A 22950-nucleotide genomic window follows, 5' to 3' on the forward strand; every position below is an offset into this window, starting at 1 on the left:
CCCTCCTGTCTCCCCACAGAACTGCCATTCCTGGAAATGATCTTATTTTCACCTTTTCCTGTTTCCTGTTAAGCATCTGTTCTCGTACCCCAACCAGAACACAAGTTTTGTTCACAGCTGCGTCCCCAGAGCCTATAACTCATTAAGTCAGATGAATGAATGAATATGTCTCTTGTTCACACATTTATTCCTTTGCGTCTTTTTCTCTCACACCTGCCTCCATGTCTCCACCCTTCCCAGTCCTCCTCGGGCTGAGTGTCCCTTAAGGGCCTGGCCAGGGGCACGGTGTGGGCTCTGCTCTCAGGATGGGAAGAGGAGCAACTCCTGAGAGAGGCTGGAGGCGGTCTGGTGTCCCAGCACCTTCTGTGCCAAAGAGAAGGAGGGGCCAGGCTGGAGGCATTGCTCATCAAAAATCTTTTTAAGGAACACATTGGAGAGACCTGTGGTGGTGGCAGCCAGGGGCCTTTGGGAACCCCAACGGAAGCACACGTAGCTGAGATTCTGAGATTTTAATCCTTCTCTCTCCTCCCACCCTCCCATCTCCTGCCGGGGGTTCCCTGGGGAATAGACCCAGAGGAAGTCAGAGGTCAAGGTTTCTAGACTAATGCAGAGCACGGGGATTACCCCCCGAGGGCTAGCGCATGACAGAGAAAGTCAGAAAGGGTCAGAGAGGTGGCACTCCTCGCCCCGACATTTCCATTTGTTCCCTGATCTGTGCAAGTGGAAGCGTCAGTCACTCTGTCATGTCTGACTCTGTGTTACCCCTTGTAGCCCGCCAGGCTCCTCTCTGTCCATGGAATTCTCCTGGCAAAGATCCTGGAGTGGGTTGCCATTTCCTTCTCCAGGGGAACTTCCTGACCCAGGGATCAAACCCAGGTCTCTTGCATTGCAGGCGGGTTCTTTACCTTTTGAGCCCCCAGGGAAGCCAGGGATCTGGTATGCCCATTTCTCCACCTTCCCTGAAGCTCCCTGCACGCTGCTCTATGACACACCGAAGCCCTTAGTCTTGGAGACGCTGCCCCAAGTCCCCCAAATGGAAATTCCAGAACCAGACATGTGTCTCAGCCAGTGGCTTCCTTCCTCCCTGTGATGAGATGGGAGGATGACCTGGGGCTGTACCAAGAGGCTGCGCCTCACTCGGAAAAGAAGAACCTGAAGTCCCAGGAGCGGGGGCTATGGAGAGACTCGGGGGGCTCTTCTCACTCCTGGGGGCCACCTGCCCACGTGGCCTGGGACAAGAGTCTGTCCTCTCCACCCTCCCCGTGGCTGACAATTCCAGTGCCCACCCTGGGCTAGGGGTCAGGCTCTGAGCTCCAGGAGATGGGTCAGGACTCAAGGACTGGGGGCAGATGTGGGCACGGGACAAGGGCCACAATGGGAGTCAGGGGAGGCTAGTCGCTAGGCTGGGCTGGCACGGTCCCCTCAGGCCTGATGGGCGGGTCTGGGCTCCTTGGCCAGGTCCTCGAGAGGAGCAGCCTTAGGCTGGAGGGGGCTGGTGACAAGCAGGCTGCAGAGGAAGCAGAAGCCAGCAAAGGCGAATTTTCAGAGCCTGGGATTGGGTGAAGCCCTGGGTTGCTCTTCTCCCAAATTCTGCAATAAACCTTTATCCTGGCCAAGCGGAGGTAGCAGAAAGTTTCCAGGGTAGCCACTCCCTGAGAACACTGTGCCAACTTCCTTGTTTAGCAAATGGTGCCGAGTGGGTGTAACAGGCAGGAGGGTGGAATGCTGGAGTCTCCAGCCAGGAGGGAGGGAAGGTTGGGGAGACCCCACACCAGGCCTGGGTGACGTCTGGAAGGAATGCAGGGGATCTGGCGGAGCAGAGACCCACTCATCCCCCGTGACCTCAGGCCATCCCTGTGGATGAAGGGGGCAGGGTGACCGCCCCCCAAGACTGACGGATGTGACCAGCCAGCTCCTGCCTCAAGGCCATCACAGGTCTGGCCCACAGCAGGGACCTGGCATGTGCTCCAGGGCTGTACGAATGGGTGGATGAGGACACGGATGATGCGACTGCCCGCCCAGGGTCTGGGGAACCAGCGGCACCTCCCCCAGCCTGTCTCACCTGACCAACCTGAGGAGTGGGTCCTTCGTCCTGGAATAGACCTCGAGGGCCAAGCTCCTCAGCAAGTCTTGCATCCACCGCACGTCGGCCGGCATGTCCGGCAGCCACGCCACCAATCTGGAGGGAGAGGCAGCAACAGTGGCCCTGGTCTGTGCCCAGCCGAGCGTGCAGCCTGGCAAAGCCCACCCTCCCCATGGGGCCGACGCAGAGCTGGGGGACCCCGCACCCAAGCAGCAGGGCTAAGGGAAGGAGGAAGCGGGGTACGGCGCTCCAGCCACATTGACTGCACTGTGGAGCACGTCAGCACCTGCAGAGGCACCAGGGGGCGGGGAACGATCCCCGTGGGCCATGAACTTGACGGAGACCACCAGGCCCTCAGGGTCATCGACTCCAAAGGGCACAAGGGGGAAGCCCTGGGGTGGAAAGGCCAGGGCCCTGGGGTCAGGCCGGCTGGCACTGTAGCCCCGCTGCCCCGTTCATCCGCTGGGTGGTCTCGGCAGGCCAGGGAAACTTTCTGGGCCTCAGTTTCTCACCAACCGAGTGAGGACCATCCCCTTCCCGCCTCCATGGTTCTGTCCCCCTTCCTCCTCCCCAGAACAGCCCCTGCCCTCCACCCTGCATGCCCTTCATCCATGCTCCTTTAGGCTGCCAGCAGCTTCCTAAACACATCTGACCCTGGCCTTCCCCTGCCCAGCGCCCCCTGGGACTCCGCACCTAGACCGCACAGGATCAGCGGAGGGGAGCATCACCCAACTACAGCTGAGAGGACGCCTGGCCCGGCGCTTTCTGAGACTCAGAGAGCCCACCGCTTGTACTGCGACAAGCCAAACACAAATTGAACTGTCCCCTTCCTTGTTTCTGGACCTTCTGCCCCTTTTATTGTAACCAATATGTCCAGTATGTGCCTGCTCAGTCTCTCAGCTTCGTTTAACTCTTTGTGACCCCATGGACAGTAGCTCGCCAGGCTCCTCTGTCCATGAGGTTTTCCAGGCGAGAATACTGGAGCAGGTTGCCATTTCCTGCTCCAGGAAACCTTCCTGACCCAGGGATCGAACCTGCATCTCCTGCGTTGCAGGAATTCTTTACCATCTGAGCCACCAGGGAAGCCCCAAACTTAAAGTTATGCTCTGCTCCGTGGTGTTTTTTGAGGGTGTGTTGTTTAATTGCTAAGTTGTGTCTCTTTTGCGACCCCATCGACTATATCCTACCAGGCTCCTTTGTCCATGGGATTTTTCGGGCAAGAATACTAGAGTGGGTTGTCATTTCATTCTCCGGGGGATCTTCCTGACCCAGGGATCAAAATCCCTTCTCCCTGCATTGGCAGGTGGCTTCCTTACAGCCAAATCACCAGAGAAGCCTTGAAACATCACCCTGCTTTGGCCAATGATCGGACCCAGGCCTCCCACATGGCAGGCGAGAGCTCTACCACTGAATCACCAGTGCTGCGGTTGAGCATGTAGTTTATAGAAAAGACCCCTGCGGTCTGGGCAGGTGACTCCAGCAATACTCATACATTGATCTTTTTGTAACTGAAATGGCTAGAATTTGCATTGGTCTTTTTTGATTTTAACTTGTGGTTGCAGTCTAAAAGCTCTGCATAAGAAAAAGTCCACATCAGCAGAAAGCTGTCTCCCAGCTTTGGGTCACCAGCAGTTCAGACAGCAGGGCTGACCCTGTCATGGACTCTGCATGGAGCAAGCCAGAGACCAGTGGCTCACTGTCACAGACCCTCTCCAGGGAATGGGGAATTTAAAAAAAAATACAGATCTCTGCATGACACTTTCCTGCCAAAATCCTCCACAGCCTTCCTGTAACCATCAGGATAAAGACCATACCCCTCACTTGGCCACAGACCCCTGTGTGTCTAGCCCCCACCAGCTTCCTCAGCTCCATCTTGCACACACTCCAGATTTGGGCTTCAGCCACACTCGCCTCCCTTTCTGCTCTTCAGATGAGCTTTACTCCCTCTGCCTTCTGTCCCAGGGCCTTTGCACATGCTGCTCCATCCTTCTTGGCCTAGTGGACTCTTACTCATCCTTCAGATTATAGCTCAGAAGCTATCCCCTTGAAGCAGCCTTTCCTGATCACACAAAGCCACTGTACACCTCTCCCAGGAATCCATAGCCACTGTCGATCTCTCTAGGTATCCGCAGGCACAGCCGGATGGCACAGATAAATATGTGACGATCGGTGGGCTGTGATCCCCAGAAGGTCGGGGCTGGGTCTCGGTCAGTCCTGCCTCCCAGCCCCCAGCCAAGGCTTGACCCTAGACGGGCCCTCAATAACTGTTGGTGGAATGAGTGAGCCAACAACAGGGAGTGATCCATGAACCAGCAAAGTGAGACAGTTAGCAAGGGCCTATCCACAGCCAGTCTGCTCTGGAAAGGCCTCATTTTACAGAAAAGGAATCTGGGGCCCAGAGAGGTCAAGATGCCTGGCTTGGGCCACACAGTTAATCTGAGGCAGACCAACCCCTAGGGCTACCCTCAGGAAGAACTCGTTTCCTCTGAGACTCTGACAGGTGCGACAGTGGACCGAAGATCCTAGAGACGGGAAGGTCCAGGCTGGCCACGAGGCCCCGTTTCCGGTGGACTAAAGCCACAGCTGTTACCCACCCACCCCATCAGTCCCGTCTTCCAAAGGAGACCACAACTCCTCAGGGCCTGCAGCCAGCGTCAGGCCGTTTGGGGACACCAGCCCTGCTCTGCCCCCGGCCCCGGCGCCCCAGTGCCCTTCCTGCCACAGGCACCAGTCTCAACGGGTCAGACCCTTCCCAGGACCCCGGCCATGCCTCACCTTCTGCTCTGGACGTAGACGTACTCAAAGGGCAGTGTGCAAGGCAGCAGCAGGTACGTCAGCGCCCGCCCAGGCCCCGAGCGGCAAAAAGAGGCCCAGGTACTGGGGGCCCGCATGCAGGCTTTCTTCAGTGCTACGAGAGAGGCCACGGTTGCCCCTCACCCCTCCAGCCGCCCCCTCAAGGTCACCCTTAGGGAAGACAGCCCAAGCCCGCTCTCTACCTCCCACGGCCCACAGAGGACACCCCCACTCCCAGCCAGTCTGCAGGGGAAGCAGCTGCACTGATGGAGGCCCGCCCAGGCTCCCTCGTCAGTCCTGAAACGGTAGAGTGTGCCTTTTCCCAGATGAGTGGACTGAGGCTCAGAGTGGAGCAGCGACTCGCTCAAGCCCATTGCCAGGAAGTGGTGGGCCCAGGATGGAGCCTGTCAGGCTCCCTGCACTCCTTTCACCTCTGCTGCCCCTCTGGAAAGTCTGCTGTGCCCACCATACCTCCTTCCCATAACATCAGCAGCTGTGACCACACGACCACTTCCTAAGCCCCCAACCCTTTAACTGATCAGAGTGCAAGGGCCCAGCATCCTGGCTGGGACACAGCCAGAACCTGAACCCTGACCTCCAAACTATGGCTTGGCCATGCATACACCACCTGCCTCAACTCTAGGTTCCTGAAAACACAGTCCCAAGACCTGGCTCCCTGTAACCTGCCATGTGGCCTAGGAGGGGTCCCTTTCTGTCCCTGAACCAGGTCACCGCCTCTGAAAAATGGGATACAGGTAGTATCTCCATCAGTAGAGGCGGCCAGGATTAGGATTAGGAGATGCTGTAAAGGCCTTCAGAGAAGCTCTCTGGTGCCCCCTTGTGGCCGCAGGGACACCGCCGGGGTTCCAGAGCCCCAAGCTTGGACCTCAGGAGCTCAGTGTGGATGCTGACATACGTCTTTGTGCCCTATGTGGTCTCCCAGGCAGAAAGAGGGGCTCGCCTCATTTCCTCACCCACCCCCTTGCCCCTTCTCTGGGCTCAATCACCATCACCTCTCCTCCCAGCTTCCCACCTCTTCAGCCTGTCGCCTCCCAGCTGGGTGCAGCCAACACAGGGACCCAGAGTTTAGAGCAGTCGTGAACTCTGAAAGTGAGGGGTCGCCCCAGTGGCTCCCAGTCTCTTTTCTCCTGCAGCTTTGGAGGCCTTCTGCCCCACCCTCCAATCGTCCCCAAGCTGATCTCCGCTCACCCACCTCTCCCTCAGCCGCAGGGGCCCCCTCCCCTCCCCACCAACCCCAGGACATTTGCACAGGCCACGCCCACTGCCTGGACGCTCATCTGGCCCCTCTTTTGCTTGGCCAACTCCTCCGTTCACAATTCACTTAGATGCTGCTCAGACTCCCACTCCCACAACCACGATATGTGCCTGTCCTTTCCTGTTGGGGCCTTCGTGGCATTTAGGTCACCGAGCAGGAGGGCTGACTTTGCCAGCTGGGTGACCTTGGGCAGGTCGCTTAAGCTCTCTGTGCGATGGTTTCCTCAACTGTCCAGTGGGGACCGTTCAGCACCACCCTTCAGGCGGGCGGTGGGGCGGGGGTGAAATGAGTCTGTCTCCACCTGGAGAGGCACCTTCTGCCCTTCCCTGGGCAGTGGGCAAAGACCTGGCTTTCTCAGGCATAGACTTGGGTTTGAATCCCCCAGTTGTAGGTCCTGAGACCTTGGCGAGCCCCTTCCCTTCTCTGAGCTTCAGTTTCCTCATCAGCGAAATAGGCAATGAAAAACACTCAGGCCCGCTTGGGTTGTGGTGAGGAGTGAAAGGGGTAACGTGTAAGAGGCATGGGCACCACGCGTGGCACGCCTGAGCCCTATCCTTTTGCAGACCACGAGCACCTTCAAGGTGGGGTCCCCAGCCCCAGGCCCCCCACGTGCAGGGCACCTGGAAGGTGGGCATGGATGGAATGAGAGGGGCAGTACCAGCCTCCAGCTCTGGGGAGAGCTGCTCAAAGTCGGGCACGTCCTTGACCAGCACGTTGGGCACTGCCCAGTTGAGCGACAGGCCTCTGTCATGAGCAGCACCTGGGGTCCCATCAGCTGGGGCTGGGGGCTCCTTAGGCACAAAGCTCCACAGCACTGGCTCCTCGGTGAGTCCTGGGTGGGGGGAGAGGAGGGACTCAACAGGTCAGCACAGCTGGAACCTCCCAGCGACAGTGACCCTCCACCCAGCGCTCCACACTGCCCTCACCACCCGCACGCCTCTACGCTCGAACCTAGCTCTGGGGACCCGTTGGCCACAGGATGAGTGGACCCTTGGCTGGTCCTGAATGACTTTGTCCTGAGCTCCCTGGCCCTGCTCTGTCTGCCGTCTGATTCCTCTGCACTTTCTAGTGGTTGACAGAGCCCAGGCCCAAAAGACCCAGCCCAAGGCTCAGATCCTGGGATCCCCACCCGCCAGCTCTGGGATCTAACAGCTCCGTACGTGGCTTCCCTCACTAGAAAACAGGGGGAAAATTAAGACCTGCTGTGTATGGTTGTTTGGATGCAATGAGTCAGATACAATGAACACACAAAGCTCGAGCCCAGATCTGAGCTTTTTACATCTGAGCACATATTATGTGCTCCATGAGTGCTTCCTGCTGCTGAGGGTTTGGGGCCATAAAGTGGGGGTCCAGGGTCATGGACCGTGGAGCCAGAAGGCCTGAGTTCAAGTCTCGGCCCTACCATGTTGAAGAGCATGGCCCTATGGGATGACAGCCAAGCTCTCCAGCTAAGAGGACCTCTCTGACCCTCCCAGTGCTCCGTCTCACATACACACACACACACACAATCCTATGGCCCCACTGAGGTGTGCACCCTCGAAGTGCCCAGCTCTGTTCCTTTGCCCTTGCTCTTCTTCTCCCCGCCTAGGGTGCCCTCTTCCTTCCCATTGTCAACATTCCTGCAGCCTTCATGACTAGTTAAAACCCAGCTTATCAGTCACCAACTCCAGAAAGCCCGCGTTGCCCACCCAACCCACCAGGCTGGGTCAGATGCCCCCGCTGGGCTCCCGTGGCCCTGAGCCTCCCTCCATCATCCCTGAGGGGTGTCTCTCTCTTGATCTGTCCCCCTGGCACCAGGCAGCGGGCAGCTGGAGACTAGGACACATGTGCGAATTCTCCCTGGGTCCCCAGCATCCGGCACAGAGCAGACGCTGAGGAAGAGAATGAATGAGCCAAGGTCCTTGAGAACTCAAATTGGCGGGGGTGATGCCCAGCTCCTATGGGGGGCCGCCACCTACCGCGTCTCTCCAGGAACCTCAGGGCATCCAGGTAGCCTTGTCTGCAGCTGTCGGCCACTACCTGCCAACACACAGGTCAGGCTGAGGTGCAGCAGGCCTGCACCTACCCCTCAAGCCAGTAGCCACAGGCCAGAGACTCATCTTCAGCCGGACCCCAGGGCAGCCTGTGCTTCCCGAAACCCCCTCTCAGCAGGGTTCGAGAACCCCGAGGGTGTCTGGCCAGCACTGGACAGGGAGAGTCCCAGGACCTCGGGGAGACACGTCTTCTCCAGCAACTCCCTCCCTACAGCTTCATTCACCCTCCCACTCTGAGATGCCCTGGCTGGGGGCTTTTGCTCCAAACTCTCCTTTCTCTGGCCTCAGATTCCTCCTCTGGAAAATGGGATCACAAGGCCTGGCCAGGGATGTCTGGGCCCCTACAGATCAATACACGGCAGTGCCCTTTGCCCTTGGATATTTGTGGCCAGGACCACCCTGAGATGGCCAAGGCTCTCAGTCAGAGCCCTACCAGGAGCAGGGAGTCACCTACAGGCCCAGGAAGGCTTGCGAGTGACCTCTCGACGGCTGCACCACCTTTCTGAGAGCCTCGCCTTCCTTGGCTGTAAAATCGGGCTGAGATTTTCTGTCCACTCCATGGGTGTAGGGAGGATCAGCTTAAATGAACAGGACTTTGTTTCATGAATTACAAAATACTACACAACCACAAGAGAGGTGGGGGGCTAGGGGAGGGCCGGGGTGTGACTGGTGTGAAGGAGCTTGTTAGGGTGACAAACAGCTGTCAAATCACCCACATCCCAGAAATCCCAGAGAGCAAAAAGCAGGAAACGAGGGTCTCTTGTCCAGCTTTTTCTGTTCTGTGCGTTGCTGCCATACAGAGGGTCAATCTGGCCACAGTCTAGGGCAGCCGTTAAGACTGAGCATGGCTTTGGACTAGGATCTGAAGTCTGGCTTTGTTGTTTCCAGGCTGGGTGACTTTGAAGACGTTTACTTACCCTCTCTGAGCCTCAGTGTCCTTCCCTGAGGAGTGGAGATGACCACAGTACCTTGTCACCAAGCCTGACCCCAAACAGTACCCGCAGAGGCCTGGCTTAAACCCCAGTTCAGCAGAGGTGGCCTTGGGGTGCTGCGCTGATGGGAAGAATGAGGCAAGGCACATCGGGAGCCCAGGCTGAGTTCAAGGGCTTGACCGTGAGACTCAGGACACACGTCCTAACTGTCCCGAGCTTATAGGGAGGGCTCTCGGGCACAGAGTCTGACTCACCGGGCACTAGATCATGGCCAAGCCTCTAACACCTTCAAGGCTGGTCATGGGGTGGGGGCCAGACCTACCTCGGGGCTGGAGGGCATGAGGGAGCTGATGCCCAGGAAGAAGTTCTTGGTGGAGATCTGGAAGTTGGCGTTGAAGACATTCAGCTCGTGTGTGCTAGCCGAGCTGCTCTGGGGACAGATGTCCACCGTCCCGTGGAAGGGCGACACGGTGATGGTGGAGGGCGAGTCCGCGAAGGGTATGTTGTTGCTTAGAGTGCCATTAATGTAGCGCTGCAATTCAGGGGGCCTTGCTGCCCTCGGGTGCTCTCCACCCACACGGCCACGAAACCACCCCCAGAACCTGGCGGCAGCAGATCACCTCCAGCTGCCCCGAACCACTAGGTTGACCCCTAGCCCAGGATGCTCTGAGCACCCCTGAGACCAGAGCGGGGGGGCTGACACACCCAGTAAGTGCTGCAGGAGCCCTGGTTCCTCCACCCACACACCTCTCGGTAGGGATGGGGCGGACTGGGTCACTGAGCCCCCGAAATGCATGCACTTACCTTCCCTCTGAACGTGGGAGGAATCGTCCCACAGTAGAAAGGGAGGAAAATGGTGCAGACCAAGGCCTGGGAAGAAAAGCCAGTGAGAACACAGCTGTTTACGCTCCTGGCGTTCAGAACCTGCTCTGGGCGTGGAGTCTAACCCAGAACAGCCCACACTGGCGTCAGGAGAGCTGCGTCCAGGGAGGGAGGTATCGCCTCGTCCCAGCCTAGTTCTCAAAGTTAAGAAGGGATTTGAGAACTGCGGTCCGGTGCTTAGGGCTCAGCACTTCCACTGCAGAGGCAAGGGTTCAATCCCTGGCCAGGGAACTAAAATCCTGCAAACAGTGGAGTGCAGCCAAATACCAGAAACATAAGTGGGGATTTGAACAGGAGTCCCTCTGCCCTCCTCTTCCTGCTAGGCCCCTTGCTGGCTCAGGACTGCTGCTGGGCCTTTTCCCTCAAGGATAGACACCAAGTACCATTTCTCATTTATCCAGCTGCCAGGAATTCTCCACTGAGAATCTAGGTATGTCTCCTGAAGTGTGTTCCCTGGACCAGGGGTCATCCTATGAGGGGCACTTCTGACAAGAAACCCTGATTCTCTCTGATTTGGAAAACACTGTCTACTCCTCCCAGTAGAGGCTCTGACAAGTCCTGCAGTGAGAAAGATGCTTAACAGAGACCCTGATACGGGTGACGTTTGGGGGTTGGAGGAGTCTCCCTTGCGGGGAGGCTGCTGTCCTGTGCATTGCAAGGTGTTTAACAGCATCCCCAGCTTGTACCTTGTAGCTGCCAGTACTTCGTGCGTGTGTGGGCAAACACACACACACACACACACACACACACACACACACACACACACAAACTCACATAGAGCTGTCACAGCCAAAAATGTCTCCAGTGTTGCTAAATGTCTCCAGGGGGGAAAGTCACCCTTCGTTGAAAACTGCTGACCTAGAGCTTACCAGACTCATCGAGCACAGAACCCTGTCTCTTGGGACTCAACTCCTGGAAACATCCCTCCAGCCCTTTCTGAGAGATGCAGAACCCATCCCACCTCTGACAGGATAGAGGTGCCGGTGGGAGCTTTGATCCCATGGGTTCGTCATCAGAGCAACAGCAGCTGATGTTTACTGAGCGCCTCCTGACTGCCAGGCCCTGTACTATGTGTTATCCAGGCCAGGATGCTGGGACTCTCACTGGAGTCCTAGGAGCCCAAGGACATGAACGCACAGGAAAGGACTGGCCCTGCTCTTGCAAACGCTGGGCTTCCCCCTGCCAGTGTGGGAGACGTAGAGACGCAGGTTTGATCCCTGGGTCGGGAAAATCCCATCGAGGAGAGTGTGGCAACCCACTCCAGTATTCCCACCTGGAGAATCCCATGGACAGAGGGGCCTGCTGAGCTACAGTCCATAGGGTCTCAAAGAACTGGACATGACTGGAGCGACTTAGCACAGCACCCCATACGCCGGTCAGCACCCAGAGATGGTCCCCGTGCTGGGCGATGGGGCACCATGGTGAAGAGGATTCTGCTGCAGGGACCCGGGTGGCAAGGCTGAGCAGAGCTGTGCCCGACACCTCTCTGAGCTCCCCGTGGCCCCTCCCTGACGATGGGGTTCCCTGTCATGTCCCCTTCTGATACTGGTTGCTTCTTACTTCCTTACACGACCTTGTGGCCACTATCTGTGCCCTCACAGGTTTGAATAGGAGCCCCCGGAAGATAAGGATTGTTGTTCTGCTGCTCCACTTGGGGTGGTGACTGGCACATGATAGGGAACTGGTGTTTCTCTGCTGCATCAAAAAGCACCTGGAGGACCAGGAGCGGGGTGACAGGCACCCCGCCTTCCGGGAAGAGCAGACCCGGCAGGGCCCTGACTGAAGAGGCCTGACTTCTCCCCGACCCCCAGCCATATACCTCCGCGTAGAGCCAAGGGGCCCCCCCGAACAGCAGGCTCGAGAGCCGCCGTACTCACGCGGCCGCCCCTCTGTGCAACTCAGCTCCCTCGTTAGTAAACAGAATGAGGTCCGTCTCCTGCTTGATCCGCCCCCCTCCCCAGGGCCGCAGAGAAGAGTCTTGCTCCGGAAAGCGCCTGCAGGCCACTGGGTAGGAGATGGTGCTCACCCACCTGCTGCCAGGCCCTGCATCCCGCCCCCTGCTCACCTCAATGACCTCATCGCGGGTGGCAAAGTCGGTGACAATGAAGTTCTCGCCGCTGGGCCAGTGGGTCAGAGAGATGCCCAGCCGCTGGGAGGCCAGGATGTGGATGTCGGCGGGCAGCGAGTCCTGCAGGCCCTGCCTGACGGTCTCGACAGGCATGAAGGAGGGCTGGAAGACGCCCAGACTCAGCTGCTCCACTCGCTTAACCATGGCCAGGATGCGCGAGCAGCACAAATCTGCAGGGCGGGGCAGGGAGGGGGTCCTCAGCCCCTGCCCTCCCTCCCGGGCGCCATGGGAATGAAGGGTGCCCCACTCCGACTCCAGCTCAGAGTTTCTGTGTCCAGCGCTGCCTTCAAACACTCTGTGCAGGGGGCCTCCCTGGTGGTCCAGTGGCTAAAACTCTGGGCTTCCGAAGCTGGGAGCCTGGGTTCCATCCCTGGTCAGGGATCCCTAGATCCCACACACTGCAACTAAAAGATCCTGTATGCCACAACTAAGGCCAGGAGCAACCAAATAAATAAATATTAAAATAACTACTAAATAAACGCTCTGTGCAGCCTCTTGACCTTGGGAACAGTCTTCCAGGCTCTAAGCCTCAGATTTATCTTCTGGAAAATGGGGATGCCTGTGGTCCCAAGTCCTCAGGGTTCTCATAAGGATTAAGTGGAAACGGGCTGGCTGTAGGGAGCGCAGGGTACCGCGCCAGGCTCCCTGAGACACCCTCTCAGGTCGGAATCAGCCTCGACTCGCGCAGGTAAGCCGATGCTCCCTGCGCTGCTGGTCCACGCAGTCAGTCCCCAGACTCACCGACAGACATGCCGCTGACGATGCTGACGGCGATGAGCGCCCCGGACGAGGAGCCGTAGAAGCGGCTGGCGCCGCGGAGGAGGCGCGGGGCGCGCTGCCTCAGGCAGTGGATCACCCCTACGTGGTAGAGACTCAGGAAACCCGCGCCCGCGAAGGACAGGCTCCAACTGCCCTCCTTCTCGAAGCAGCTCATGGCAATGGGGCCAGACCCAGGGGTGCGGCTGGAACAGGGCCGGGAGTAGGGGATCGCTGGCGGACGGGGCAGAGAGGAGGTGCTCCAGCGGGAAGTTTCACAGGTTGAGTGCCGAGTTGGACTTGTGGCCAAGAGGTGAAGCTCAGGCCGGAGCCCAACCCCCGCCCCGGGCTTTATCACCCACCAGCCACCAGCCAATGAGGCCCCGCGAGCCGAGACCGCTCCCCCTCCTCCTCTCCGCCATCCCCGTCCCCGGGTGTGCACCAGATGTGCCCTGGAAGCGTCAGCGGGATGTGGGCATCTTAACGCGCCCCCACACGCACGCCCTCGGTCCGCAGCACAGTCCCAGATTTCTGGGTGACGGGGCCGGGTGAGCAGGACCAGCTCTTCTGCCGGGTCTCTGGCAGTCGTGAAGGAAAGGCTGTTTCTGCCCCCATTTCGCAGATGAGGAAACTGAGAGTGCAAGGGAACCTGGTAGCCAGGAACTGGGGGAGCTGGACACACAATATCCATCGGGTCTTGGGGGTCAAGTCAGACTTAATTCTGCAGCTGTGCTGGATCAGGGACCTGGGGGAGCCCTGGGAGGGGGAGTCTGGGTTCTAAGCTCTGCCGCCTCCCCCACCCCCCACCTGTGCCTGGGACTTTGCTCACGTTCCTCACTCTGTCTGGGTTGCAGTTTTTCAATATAATGTGAGTGCGTAGTCTAGGTTGGTCACAGCTTTCCTTCCAAAGAACAAGCGTCTTTTAATTTCACGGCTGCGGTCACCTCCTGCAGTGATTTTGGAGCCCCCCCCCCAAAATAAAATCTGTCGCTGTTACCACTTGACATGGATGAGGCTTGGATGAGGACCTACAGAGATCTTTCTGCTCTGGTGGCTGCTCCCCCAAATATAGTCTGTTAATGCACGTTTAGGTTGCTTCCGTTTCTTGACTGTTGTAAATAGTGCTGCTATGTTGGGGTGCACGGGAGAAAGAAAATTCCAGAAAAACATCTACTTCTGCTTCATTGACTATGCTAAAGCCTTTGGCTGTGTGGATCACAACAAACTGTGGAAAATTCTTAAAGACGTGGGAGTATCCAACCATCTTACCTGCTTCCTGAGAAATCTGTATGCAGGTCAAGAAGCAACAGTTAGAACCAGACATGGAACAACAGACTAGTTCAAAATTGGGAAAGAAGTACATCGAGTCTGTATCTCAACACCTTGCTTATTTAACTTGTACGCAGAGTACATCACACAAAATTCCAGACTGGATGAATCACAGGGTGGAATCAAGATTGCGAAGAGAAACATCAACAACATCAGATCTGTGCAGATGTCACCACCCTTATGGCAGAAATAGAAGAACTAAAGAGCCTCTTGATGCAAGTGAAAGAGGAGAGTGGAAAAGCTGGCTTAAAACTCAACATTCAAAAAACGAAGATCATGGCATCCAGTCCCATCACTTCATGGCAAAGAGAAGGGGGAAAAGTGGTTACAGTGACAGATTTTATTTTGGGGGGGGTTCCAAAATCACTGTAGGAGGTGACTGCAGCCGTGAAATTAAAAGACGCTTGTTCTTTGGAAGGAAAGCTACGACCAACCTAGACTACATACTGAATAGGAGAGACATCCCTTTGCCAACAAGCATCTGTATAGTCAAAGCTATGGTTTTTCCCGTAGTCATGTACAGATGTGAGAGTTGGACCATAAAGAAGGCTGAGTGTTGAAGAGCTGATGTTTTTGAATTGTGCTGGAGAAGGTTCTGGACTGGAGAGTGTTCCTTGGACTGCAAGAAGATCAAACTAGTCAATCCTAAAAGAAATCAATCCTTAATATTCACTGGACGGACTGATACTGAACTTGAAGCTCCAGTACTTTGGTCACTTGATGCAAAGAGCTGACTCACTAGAAGAGACCCTGATGCTGGGGAAGATTGAAGGCAGGAGGAGAAAGGGATGACAGAGGATGAAATGGTTGGATGGCATCACCGACTCGATGAACATGAGTTAGAGCAAATTTGGGAGATAGTAGAGGACAGAGGAGCCTGGCGTGCTGCAGTCCATGGGGTCACAAAGAGTCAGACCCGACTTAGTGACTGATGGCAACAACAACAAAACGCTTTTCTGCTGTGTATTTTAAAAATAGTGCATTGGTGGCGCCTTTCGGCCAGAGCATGAGTGGAGGGGCCGTTGTTGCTGGCCCTTTCCTCTTCCCCACCGTCCAGTTAGTGGGTTGATTAGGCCATCGGTCCTCAAGCCACGACGTGTCTCTTATTGAGTTCTGGGGAGTGCCTGGCCAGCATGAATGATGTAGGGGAGAACAACTTTGAGGCCAGAGAAGCGATCTCAACGTAGGTCAGGTGCACCAGGATCCTGGCGTCGAAGGAGCCGACGTCACTCTAACATCTAACCGGAGGAGACATACAGGCAGCAGGGCGAACCCCTCAGCGTGTACACTCAGTGCTGTGACCATTGAGTGGCGGCAGTGTGGTTCATGACCAGTGAGCTGGACGATCCCGAGGATACGGTTTCATTTATTTCGAGAGAGTAGATGACTCAAAGGAGGCTAAGGAAAGGGCAAATGGACCAGAACTGGATGCTACGAGAGTTCATGTGGATTGTTCTGTCCCCCAGAGGGCCCACACCCCTACACCAGGCGTATATATACACTGCCAGCCCGCCTTGCAGTGGCGGAGGCGGAACCGAGCTTCTTACTCTGCTGGAGGGTGTGACCGTGGGCAGGACAGATATGAAGACTGTGATCACCGGCACAGAAGATCCCTTCTACTTACTGTAGTCGATACAGATCATGGTCAAGCGCTCCGTCCTACAGCCCAAGACGCTATTGATAAACAGAGGGGTCGAAGTCGAGGACATCTTTTTCTCTTTCCTTTTTTTTTTTTTTTTTTTCAAATTCTGGATTTCCCCAAGCTTCTAATCCTTCCTACTCCTTAAAAAGAACCCTTTAAAAATCTTTATTTAACATCTACACTTTGTAGATTGTATTGCTGTTTTCCACCCCTTTTATTATATTCTTAAAGATGTAATTGTTGTCATTCTGAGTAGTAAACATCTTGGGTGAAAAAGGAACCGTCAGTGTTACAGTTTGTAAAAGTTTTTTTTTTTTTTTTCTTTTACAGAAAATTAACTCCTGGCAAATCAAATGAGGAAAGAAATGATCTTTTTAAATCTTCTTTTGTGTTAGATATTGCATTAAATATTGTATTAGAGACTTGCATTTCCTGCAAACTCTTCTTTTAACTTTCTTTTGGGAAAGTCGGTAACACATACAGCAGCTCAGTCATGTCAGTCTGTCTGGGGTAGCATAGAGCAGTCGAATAGCTGAGCGTAGAAAGTTTGAAACCACAGAAGAAAACACTTAGTCATTTCTTTCGAAGAACAGAATTTTTGAATCCTAAAAATTACGTCGTTTTTTTTAAAGATGTAAAACCTGTGGACTCCTGAAAAGCATTTTGCATTTAAAATACATTTGTTAAAAGTTAAAAAACATAATGTATTAACTGCCTGGAAGATGGGTTGGAAGGTCAGCTATCACGTATATCGGCTGGTGTGACTATGGGGAGTGGATGGCAAGAGGAACGGGAATGGGGAGGAGGAGGCAAGGAATGAAATGCCATAGAGAACATGCATCCGAGGACCTAAGGAGAAGGGACGGGACACAGTTAGGAGAGGACTGATAAGACGCCTTTGCAGGTGTTTGCCTTCTACCTGGCACTGGGTCAAGCCCTTTTCCTAGGTCACGTGCTTGCCTTCTACCTGGCACTGGGTCAAGCCCTTTTCCTAGGTCACGTATTTTATTTTCGCAACTGCCCAGTGAGATATCATCAGTCTCATTTTACAAATGAAGGAGCTGAGGTGTAAACCAGAAACCAGGGTAAGGCAGGAAGCAGATGGGAAAGCGTATCTTTCAGGTTGGAGGACTCCAGAGGGGCTGGCTGGAGGGCATGGGGCTTCAGAATTTAGGGAGCAGAAGCTTCTCTATAGGAATCGGGGGAGAGCAGTGCTTCTCAGGGAATCCTGGAAGCTTGAGCCCAGGACATCTTCTTATGCCAGCAAGCAAGTGTTCAAGAAATGACGGAATGGTGGCTTGTCCACATCCCTGTACTCAGAACCTGTAAATATGTTGTCTTACATGTCAAAAGGATCTTTGCAGATGTGATTAAAGGAAGGCTCTTAAAACAGGGAGATTATTCTGGATTTTCTGGGTGGATCCATTGTAATCACAAGGGTCCTTAAAAGACAGAAGAGGGTGGAGGAAGAGTCAGAGAGAGATTTTAAGATCTTGCATGCTGACTTTAAAGATGGAGGAAGGGGTCATGAGCCACAGACTGCATAGCTCTAAAAGGCAAAGAAACCAATTGTCCTCTAGACCCTCTAAAAGGAACAGAGTCTGCTAACACTTTGATTTTAACCCAATGAAACCCCTTTTGGACTTCCAAACTTCCAAATTAAAATATTCCATACCATCTTATGCAAAAACCCAAATGGACTTTTTTGCCAACCCAATAATAAAATTGTGCTTTTGTAAGCCACTAAGCTTGCCAAGTTATAGCAGCAATGAGATACTAACACACATCACCCCTGTAGCCTTCTGTGTTTGATCCCTGGGTTGGGAAGATCCTCTGGAGAAGGGATAGGCTACCTACTCCTATATTGTTGGGCTTCCCTTGTGGCTCAGCTGGTAAAGAACCTGCCTGCAATGCAGGAGACCTGGGTTCAATCCCTGGCTTGGGAAGATCCCCTGGAGAAGGGAAAGGCTACCCACTCCAGTATTCTGGCCTGGAGAATTCCATGGACTCCATGGGGACTCAAAGAGTCAGACAGATTAAAGGACACCAGAGATGTGGCATCTGAGCAACACACAGCTCTGGATTTGATCCTGGCCTGGAGGGAAAACAGCTCTAAATGACGTTGTTGGGAAGATTGGTAAAGTGTACATGTAAGCCATGAATGAAATCACAGAGCTGCACTGATATTACACTGGCAATTTTGAAAACTGTACTGTGGATTCATAAAAGAAAGTCTGTTCTTGGGGAATACATTGAGATATTTAGGGTCGAAGAGGCATGGTATCTGCAACCTAATTTCCAGCAGTTACAAAAAAAAAAAATCACTATCTTTGTATAGCTCATAAGCACATCGATTTGTCTATGTCTATTATCTAGAGAGAGAAGCCAAACATGCCAAGTGTTACTGATCCCAGAACCGGAGTTATGGGGACATGAGAGTTTTTTGGGGCCCAATTCTTGCAACTTCTCTGCAAGAAAAATGAGATCATATCAAATGGAAAAAGACAGGAGACAGTTATCCCTTTCTGGTCTGGCTCAGGGGACTTGAGGTGGGGGGTCTATCTTCAGCCATGAGTGGTGAGTTCTGTTCAGCATCAGGGTTTGGATGGGGGTTTTAGACTCGCCAGAGACCACGGGCTCGCTGAGGGTAGAGCGGTGACTTTTTCAGAGCTTCTGCAGAGAGCTGGTCGCTGAAGCAGTGAATGTCCCAAGCAGGAGGCCAAAAGGGAAAATAAGGAAACCTCTCCAGGGGCTCCCTAACTGAGCAAGAAGGAAAAGATAAGGAGGAGGAAAAAAGGAGGAGAAAAAGGAGGGAAAAAAAGAAGGGAACAGGAGGGAAGGCCAACGTTGTGTGCGAGAGGAGGGGCGAGCTGGGAGGTGAGGACAGGGACACCCCGAAAAAGAACAGAAGACAGAGGTGGGGAAGTGGTTTCTGAGCCTTGAAGACAGCTTTAAGCAGCGTGTCTGTTACAGGGAAGGACCAAATCTGACTCCTTGTTGGATCTGTATTTCTTTAACCTTGTCTTCCCGTGGCTTTTGTTCACTAAAAGGATGGTGTCTATACATAACGGCCTGCCTTGGGGAGCCCTGCCCCTCTGCCTGAATGTTGAACCAAAGTGCGTTTGCTCAGGAAGTCATCCTGACCCTGTCTACCCATGAATGATTGCAAGAAAGAAGAAATTAGCTCATCCCCTCTCTGAGACTGGCCATAACAGGAGTTATTTGCAAGATTAATGGCCTTTTTATTTCCTCTCCTCTTCCTCTTCTGTGTTCTATAAAAGACTCTGGACCGATAAGACGCCGGTAAGATGGTTATTTTGAGACGCTAGGCTTCCATCTTCTTGATCTGCTGGTTATTCCTTGCCTTAACACCTTGTCACCCGATTCATGGGCCTGTTGTGTGGCTAGCAGAGTGAGCAGGGACTCAGTGACTTGCCCTCTACTCGAAGGAATGGGACTCTGGTCTGGAAAGGGCACAGGGTGGCTACTCCCTGAGCCTCAGGTAATGTTACCTGCTGTCCAGGACAGGGATCTAAAGATCATCGCCCACGCCTCCCCCACCCTGGGATTCATCAGCATTCCTCTTCCTTGCCCCCACACCCTTAGGACTTCCCCTGACTCCTCCAACCCCTGGATCTCTTTTAAAAATAATAATAAAAATATATGTATTTGTTTGTCCGTGTAGCATCTTAGTTGCGGTACTCGGAATCTTCGATTTTTTGTTGCAGGGTATGGGGTCTAGTTCCCTGACCAGGGATCGGTCCTAGGACCCTGTATCGGGAGCTCAGAGTCTTAGCCACTGGACTACCAGGCAGTCCCTTGCTGTCTCTTTTTATAAGGGTTGATACTGATCGGTCAGGCCTTCCTGAGGCTCAGACCTGCACTCTCCTTTCTCTTTTTAACATTAAAAGGGGAACAAGTACACTTCAATAAGTTACTGTATTCTTCTCCCAGCTGTGGGCGATCTCATCCTTTAAAAGTGGGTGAAGGTCACCACCTGAGCTACAGAACGGTCTGACCTCTGGCTGGACCACAAGCCTCCAGATGGACTTAGGTGATGGAGGCGGCTGGCACAAGCTGTTGGAAGTGGAAAGGGGCTGCCAGGCTGCAGGGCACCGTGGGCACCAGGAGTCCTTGCCAGGTCTGCACCCAATGGGGAGCACTGTGACTGGGTGGCTGTTGTTTCACAGAGCAGACTTCATTTCTACAAGCTTTGAAAACTGGCGATGCGGTTTTGTGGGGGGCAAGCCAAGGGAGGAGGAGGATGTTGAAATGGCCCATGGACGGGGGCTGGGCAGTGCTGGGTGGGAAGGCCAGGCTTTCTGACATAAACTGGCACAAGAGTCAGAGGCGTCAAATCTGCCTCCTTCACTGCCCATATTCTTAAAATAGGAGAAGATGGGCTGCTTGACTGGCGGCATGAAGGACCATGTCGGGGCAGGGAGAGCAGAGTGGTGAAGGCTGTGGAAGGCTGTGAACACACAGCGCCGGTAAGTCACATGGTCCAGGCCACTGGCAAAAGGAGAGGAGGAGGCAGGGAAGCTTGCCGGGCCACGGGCAGAACCTGTTCCCCATCCACCCTCAGGCCTGCCTCCATCTTGACCGTTGCATCTGGTCCCTGGGGTTGCACCGGGATCTTCCAAGAGCATTTCACCCAGGACCCAAGACCCAGATGTAAGAAGCAGCTCCCCGCCTACATGGGTTCTGAAGTGGACTCTGTCACTGGGGCTTAAGACAAGTAATTGCCTCTCTCTGCCTCTCTCTTCCCACCTGTGAATTGGGGAAATCATTGCATCATAGCCTCCAACCTTTTCCAGAAGGAGAGCGTCACTTCACGCACATGCACATCTGGAGAGTCACCTGACCTCTCAGTCACCTGAGTCAACTGACCTGTTAGCATCCAGTGCTGGAGAAAATCCCGAACCACCGAGAGCTGCCCTGAATTCAGCAACACTTGGGAAAGGTGAGCAGAGTATCAGCTGTACTGATACTCTGTACAGCACTTTCCAGACAAGTACTAGGAAATGCTTGTCCCTGTGTGTGCAAAGTCATCTATTTACCTCCAAACCAGGCTCACATGGTGTGGAGCCAGGCCCAGGGCCTCCGCCAGTTCCCTTCTGCCCAACACGGAGGCTGGACACAGTAGGTCCTGACTAAGTCCAGAGGCAATGCGGCTGAGTCCAGCTCCAAGGGAGGTGGGTGTTAGGATCAGAGAGTCCATTCAAGTCCCACTTGAAGAAATCTAGGACAATGATTTCCATGGAGCATTTGTCAGAAGACTTCAGGCCATCAGCGTGGAGGCTTTGCCTGTGAGATATTGGGAGTTGGAGCTCTTCTGGACAGATGGGACTTGAGAGGCTGGCAGGGCTGTCCCAGGTCCCGCTCTCAGTGTGTTTAGGGCAGAGAGACCGACAGAGACCCAGCAGAGGTCCACAGAGGATGGAGAGGGGCTGGGATGGTGCCCCAGGCCTCCTTCAGGACGCAGCGTCCAACAGGAGACCAAGGATGGAGGTGCCCCTTTCCAGGGCCAGGCGCAGAGCCCTTCCTCGCAGCCCCCTCTGATGTCATGAAGCGGGGTTAATTATCCCCTTTTCACAGATGAAGGGACTGGAGCCCAGAGACAGTAAGGGACTTGCCTGAGTCACACAGCGGGTTAGGGTCCTGCCAGGTTGCTGGGCCTCCAGACCCTCCTGCTCCCGAAATGCTGCCTCAATTCTGCCACGGAAGAGGGGTCAACTCCACAACGTCACCAAGGCCTGGCCCTGAAAAGGGGAGCATGCAGCCCTGGGGCTGACCTGCTAACCGGACGCCTCAATGTAGCGAGGTGCCCACGGGGGGCCTGGGACTGTCCAGGTTAGTGGATTTCCACTGGAAGGCCCTGGGATGGGGAGGACTTCTGAGTGAGGTGACTCAGAGCTTCAGCCTTCGCTCCCAGCCCACTCCTCGGGCGCCAGGTGCAGGGCGCTTACCTGACTTCCATGCCCCAGCCCCAGCCCTGGGGAGAGGCCAGGGGCCTCTACTTGCCCCTGCCCCCACCCACGATGGGACAAAGGTGCCCCTCAGCCTGGGACAGCCCCTAAGATGACCACTGGAGCTCTGAGGGGACGGGAACCGTGCGTCTTACAGATCTAAACACCAAGCCGGTCTTGCTTCCTTTTCTCATCTCTTTAGTCCACCTCCATCCACAAAGGACTTATGGAGGACTTCCCTGGAGGTCCAGTGTTTAGGACCCTGCACTCTCACTGCTGAGGGCCCAGGTTCAATCCCTGGCCTGGGAACTAAGATCCGGCAAAGCCACACAGCGAGGCAAAAACAGAACAGAGGTGTGAACACTGAGCCCACAGCCAGTGCCCTTTTCCCTACAAGCTGCTCTTCCCTCTCTGTGCTCGTCACCCCTGAAAGGGGACCAATCAGGGAAGGCTGCTGGGAGGAGGGGTTTGGGCAGAGCCTGGAAGGGAGGAGGAGCGGGGAGGGAGGGAGGGAGGCAGGGAGATTCAAGCAGGGCATTCTAGAGCAAAAACACATGGGCAGGAGAGCATGGGGTGTGCCTGGGACTCGATGAGGGGCTCTTAGAATGGACCGGAAGGAAGAGATTCCAGATGAGGCTGGTGAGGCAGATGGGGCTCTAGTGGGTGGGCAAGGCTGGGCAGGGGTCCGGGCAGGAAGTACCCTGTTAGCAGCTGGGCCCAGGCTGTGTGGGAACAGATGAAAGTTGGGCCTCCCTCCCCCCACCGGCGTACCCCTCTGGGATCCAAGGGCCCAAGCCTCCAGGAAGGGAAGCAGGGTGGTGTCTGGGCAGCTGGGCCTGGCATCCTCGGCCTCCCCATGGCTCCAGCCTCCCTTGTAGGGGTGGGGGCACTGGGGGGCGGGACACTGGGCCCAGCAGGGCTGAAGAGCGTCCCCTGCCCCCTGTGAGCTTATCTCTGCCCCTGTGAGACAGGAAGAGCCATGCTTCCTCCGACTGGCAAGCGTTTTGCAAAAGATGGACGTATATGAAAGATGGTGACTGGGCTGGGGCCTCCGCCACCGCCGCCCCTCCCGGTGGTTGTGGAGCTGGGCTTAGGAGGCCTTCGGGGTGCGGGAGGAAGAAGGGCCA

General features: G+C 55.0%; 1 protein-coding gene, 1 non-coding gene and 1 pseudogene across 2 annotated transcripts; 2 read left to right on the forward strand and 1 right to left on the reverse strand.

The window, feature by feature from the left end:
* Positions 1-1422: 1422 nt before the first annotated feature.
* On the reverse strand, positions 1423-13061 carry PNPLA5 (patatin like phospholipase domain containing 5). The gene is made up of 9 exons (XM_069582017.1): positions 12869-13061; positions 12065-12297; positions 9922-9987; positions 9440-9649; positions 8111-8171; positions 6811-6984; positions 4859-4991; positions 2063-2179; positions 1423-1507 (listed from the first exon to the last, which is right to left on the reverse strand). Exons 1-9 carry the CDS (start codon positions 13059-13061, stop codon positions 1423-1425), a joined length of 1272 nt encoding a protein of 423 aa, XP_069438118.1.
* Positions 13062-13065: 4 nt separating this feature from the next.
* Positions 13066-15893, forward strand: LOC138436446 (transformer-2 protein homolog alpha pseudogene; annotated as a pseudogene).
* Positions 15894-18359: 2466 nt separating this feature from the next.
* On the forward strand, positions 18360-18487 carry LOC138438485 (small nucleolar RNA SNORA56). Its single transcript, XR_011256410.1, has one exon. It is a non-coding gene; the product is annotated as a small nucleolar RNA SNORA56 (small nucleolar RNA).
* Positions 18488-22950: the final 4463 nt, after the last annotated feature.

The sequence above is a fragment of the Ovis canadensis genome, chromosome 3 (genome assembly GCF_042477335.2).
Source record: "Ovis canadensis isolate MfBH-ARS-UI-01 breed Bighorn chromosome 3, ARS-UI_OviCan_v2, whole genome shotgun sequence".
In the NCBI taxonomy this organism is placed as follows: Eukaryota; Metazoa; Chordata; class Mammalia; order Artiodactyla; family Bovidae; genus Ovis; species Ovis canadensis.

Bases quoted from the DNA above. Each gene is read 5' to 3' on its own strand.
- PNPLA5 (XM_069582017.1), bottom strand. From the start codon at position 13,061: ATGAGCTGCTTCGAGAAGGAGGGCAGTTGGAGCCTGTCCTTCGCGGGC. The intron at 9,988-12,064 runs GTGAGCAGGGGG...TTTTCTTCCCAG, and splicing joins CCCGCGATGAGGTCATTGAG to GCCTTGGTCTGCACCATTTT. The intron at 6,985-8,110 runs GTAGGTGGCGGC...CCCCCCACCCAG, and splicing joins GAGGTTCCTGGAGAGACGCG to GACTCACCGAGGAGCCAGTG.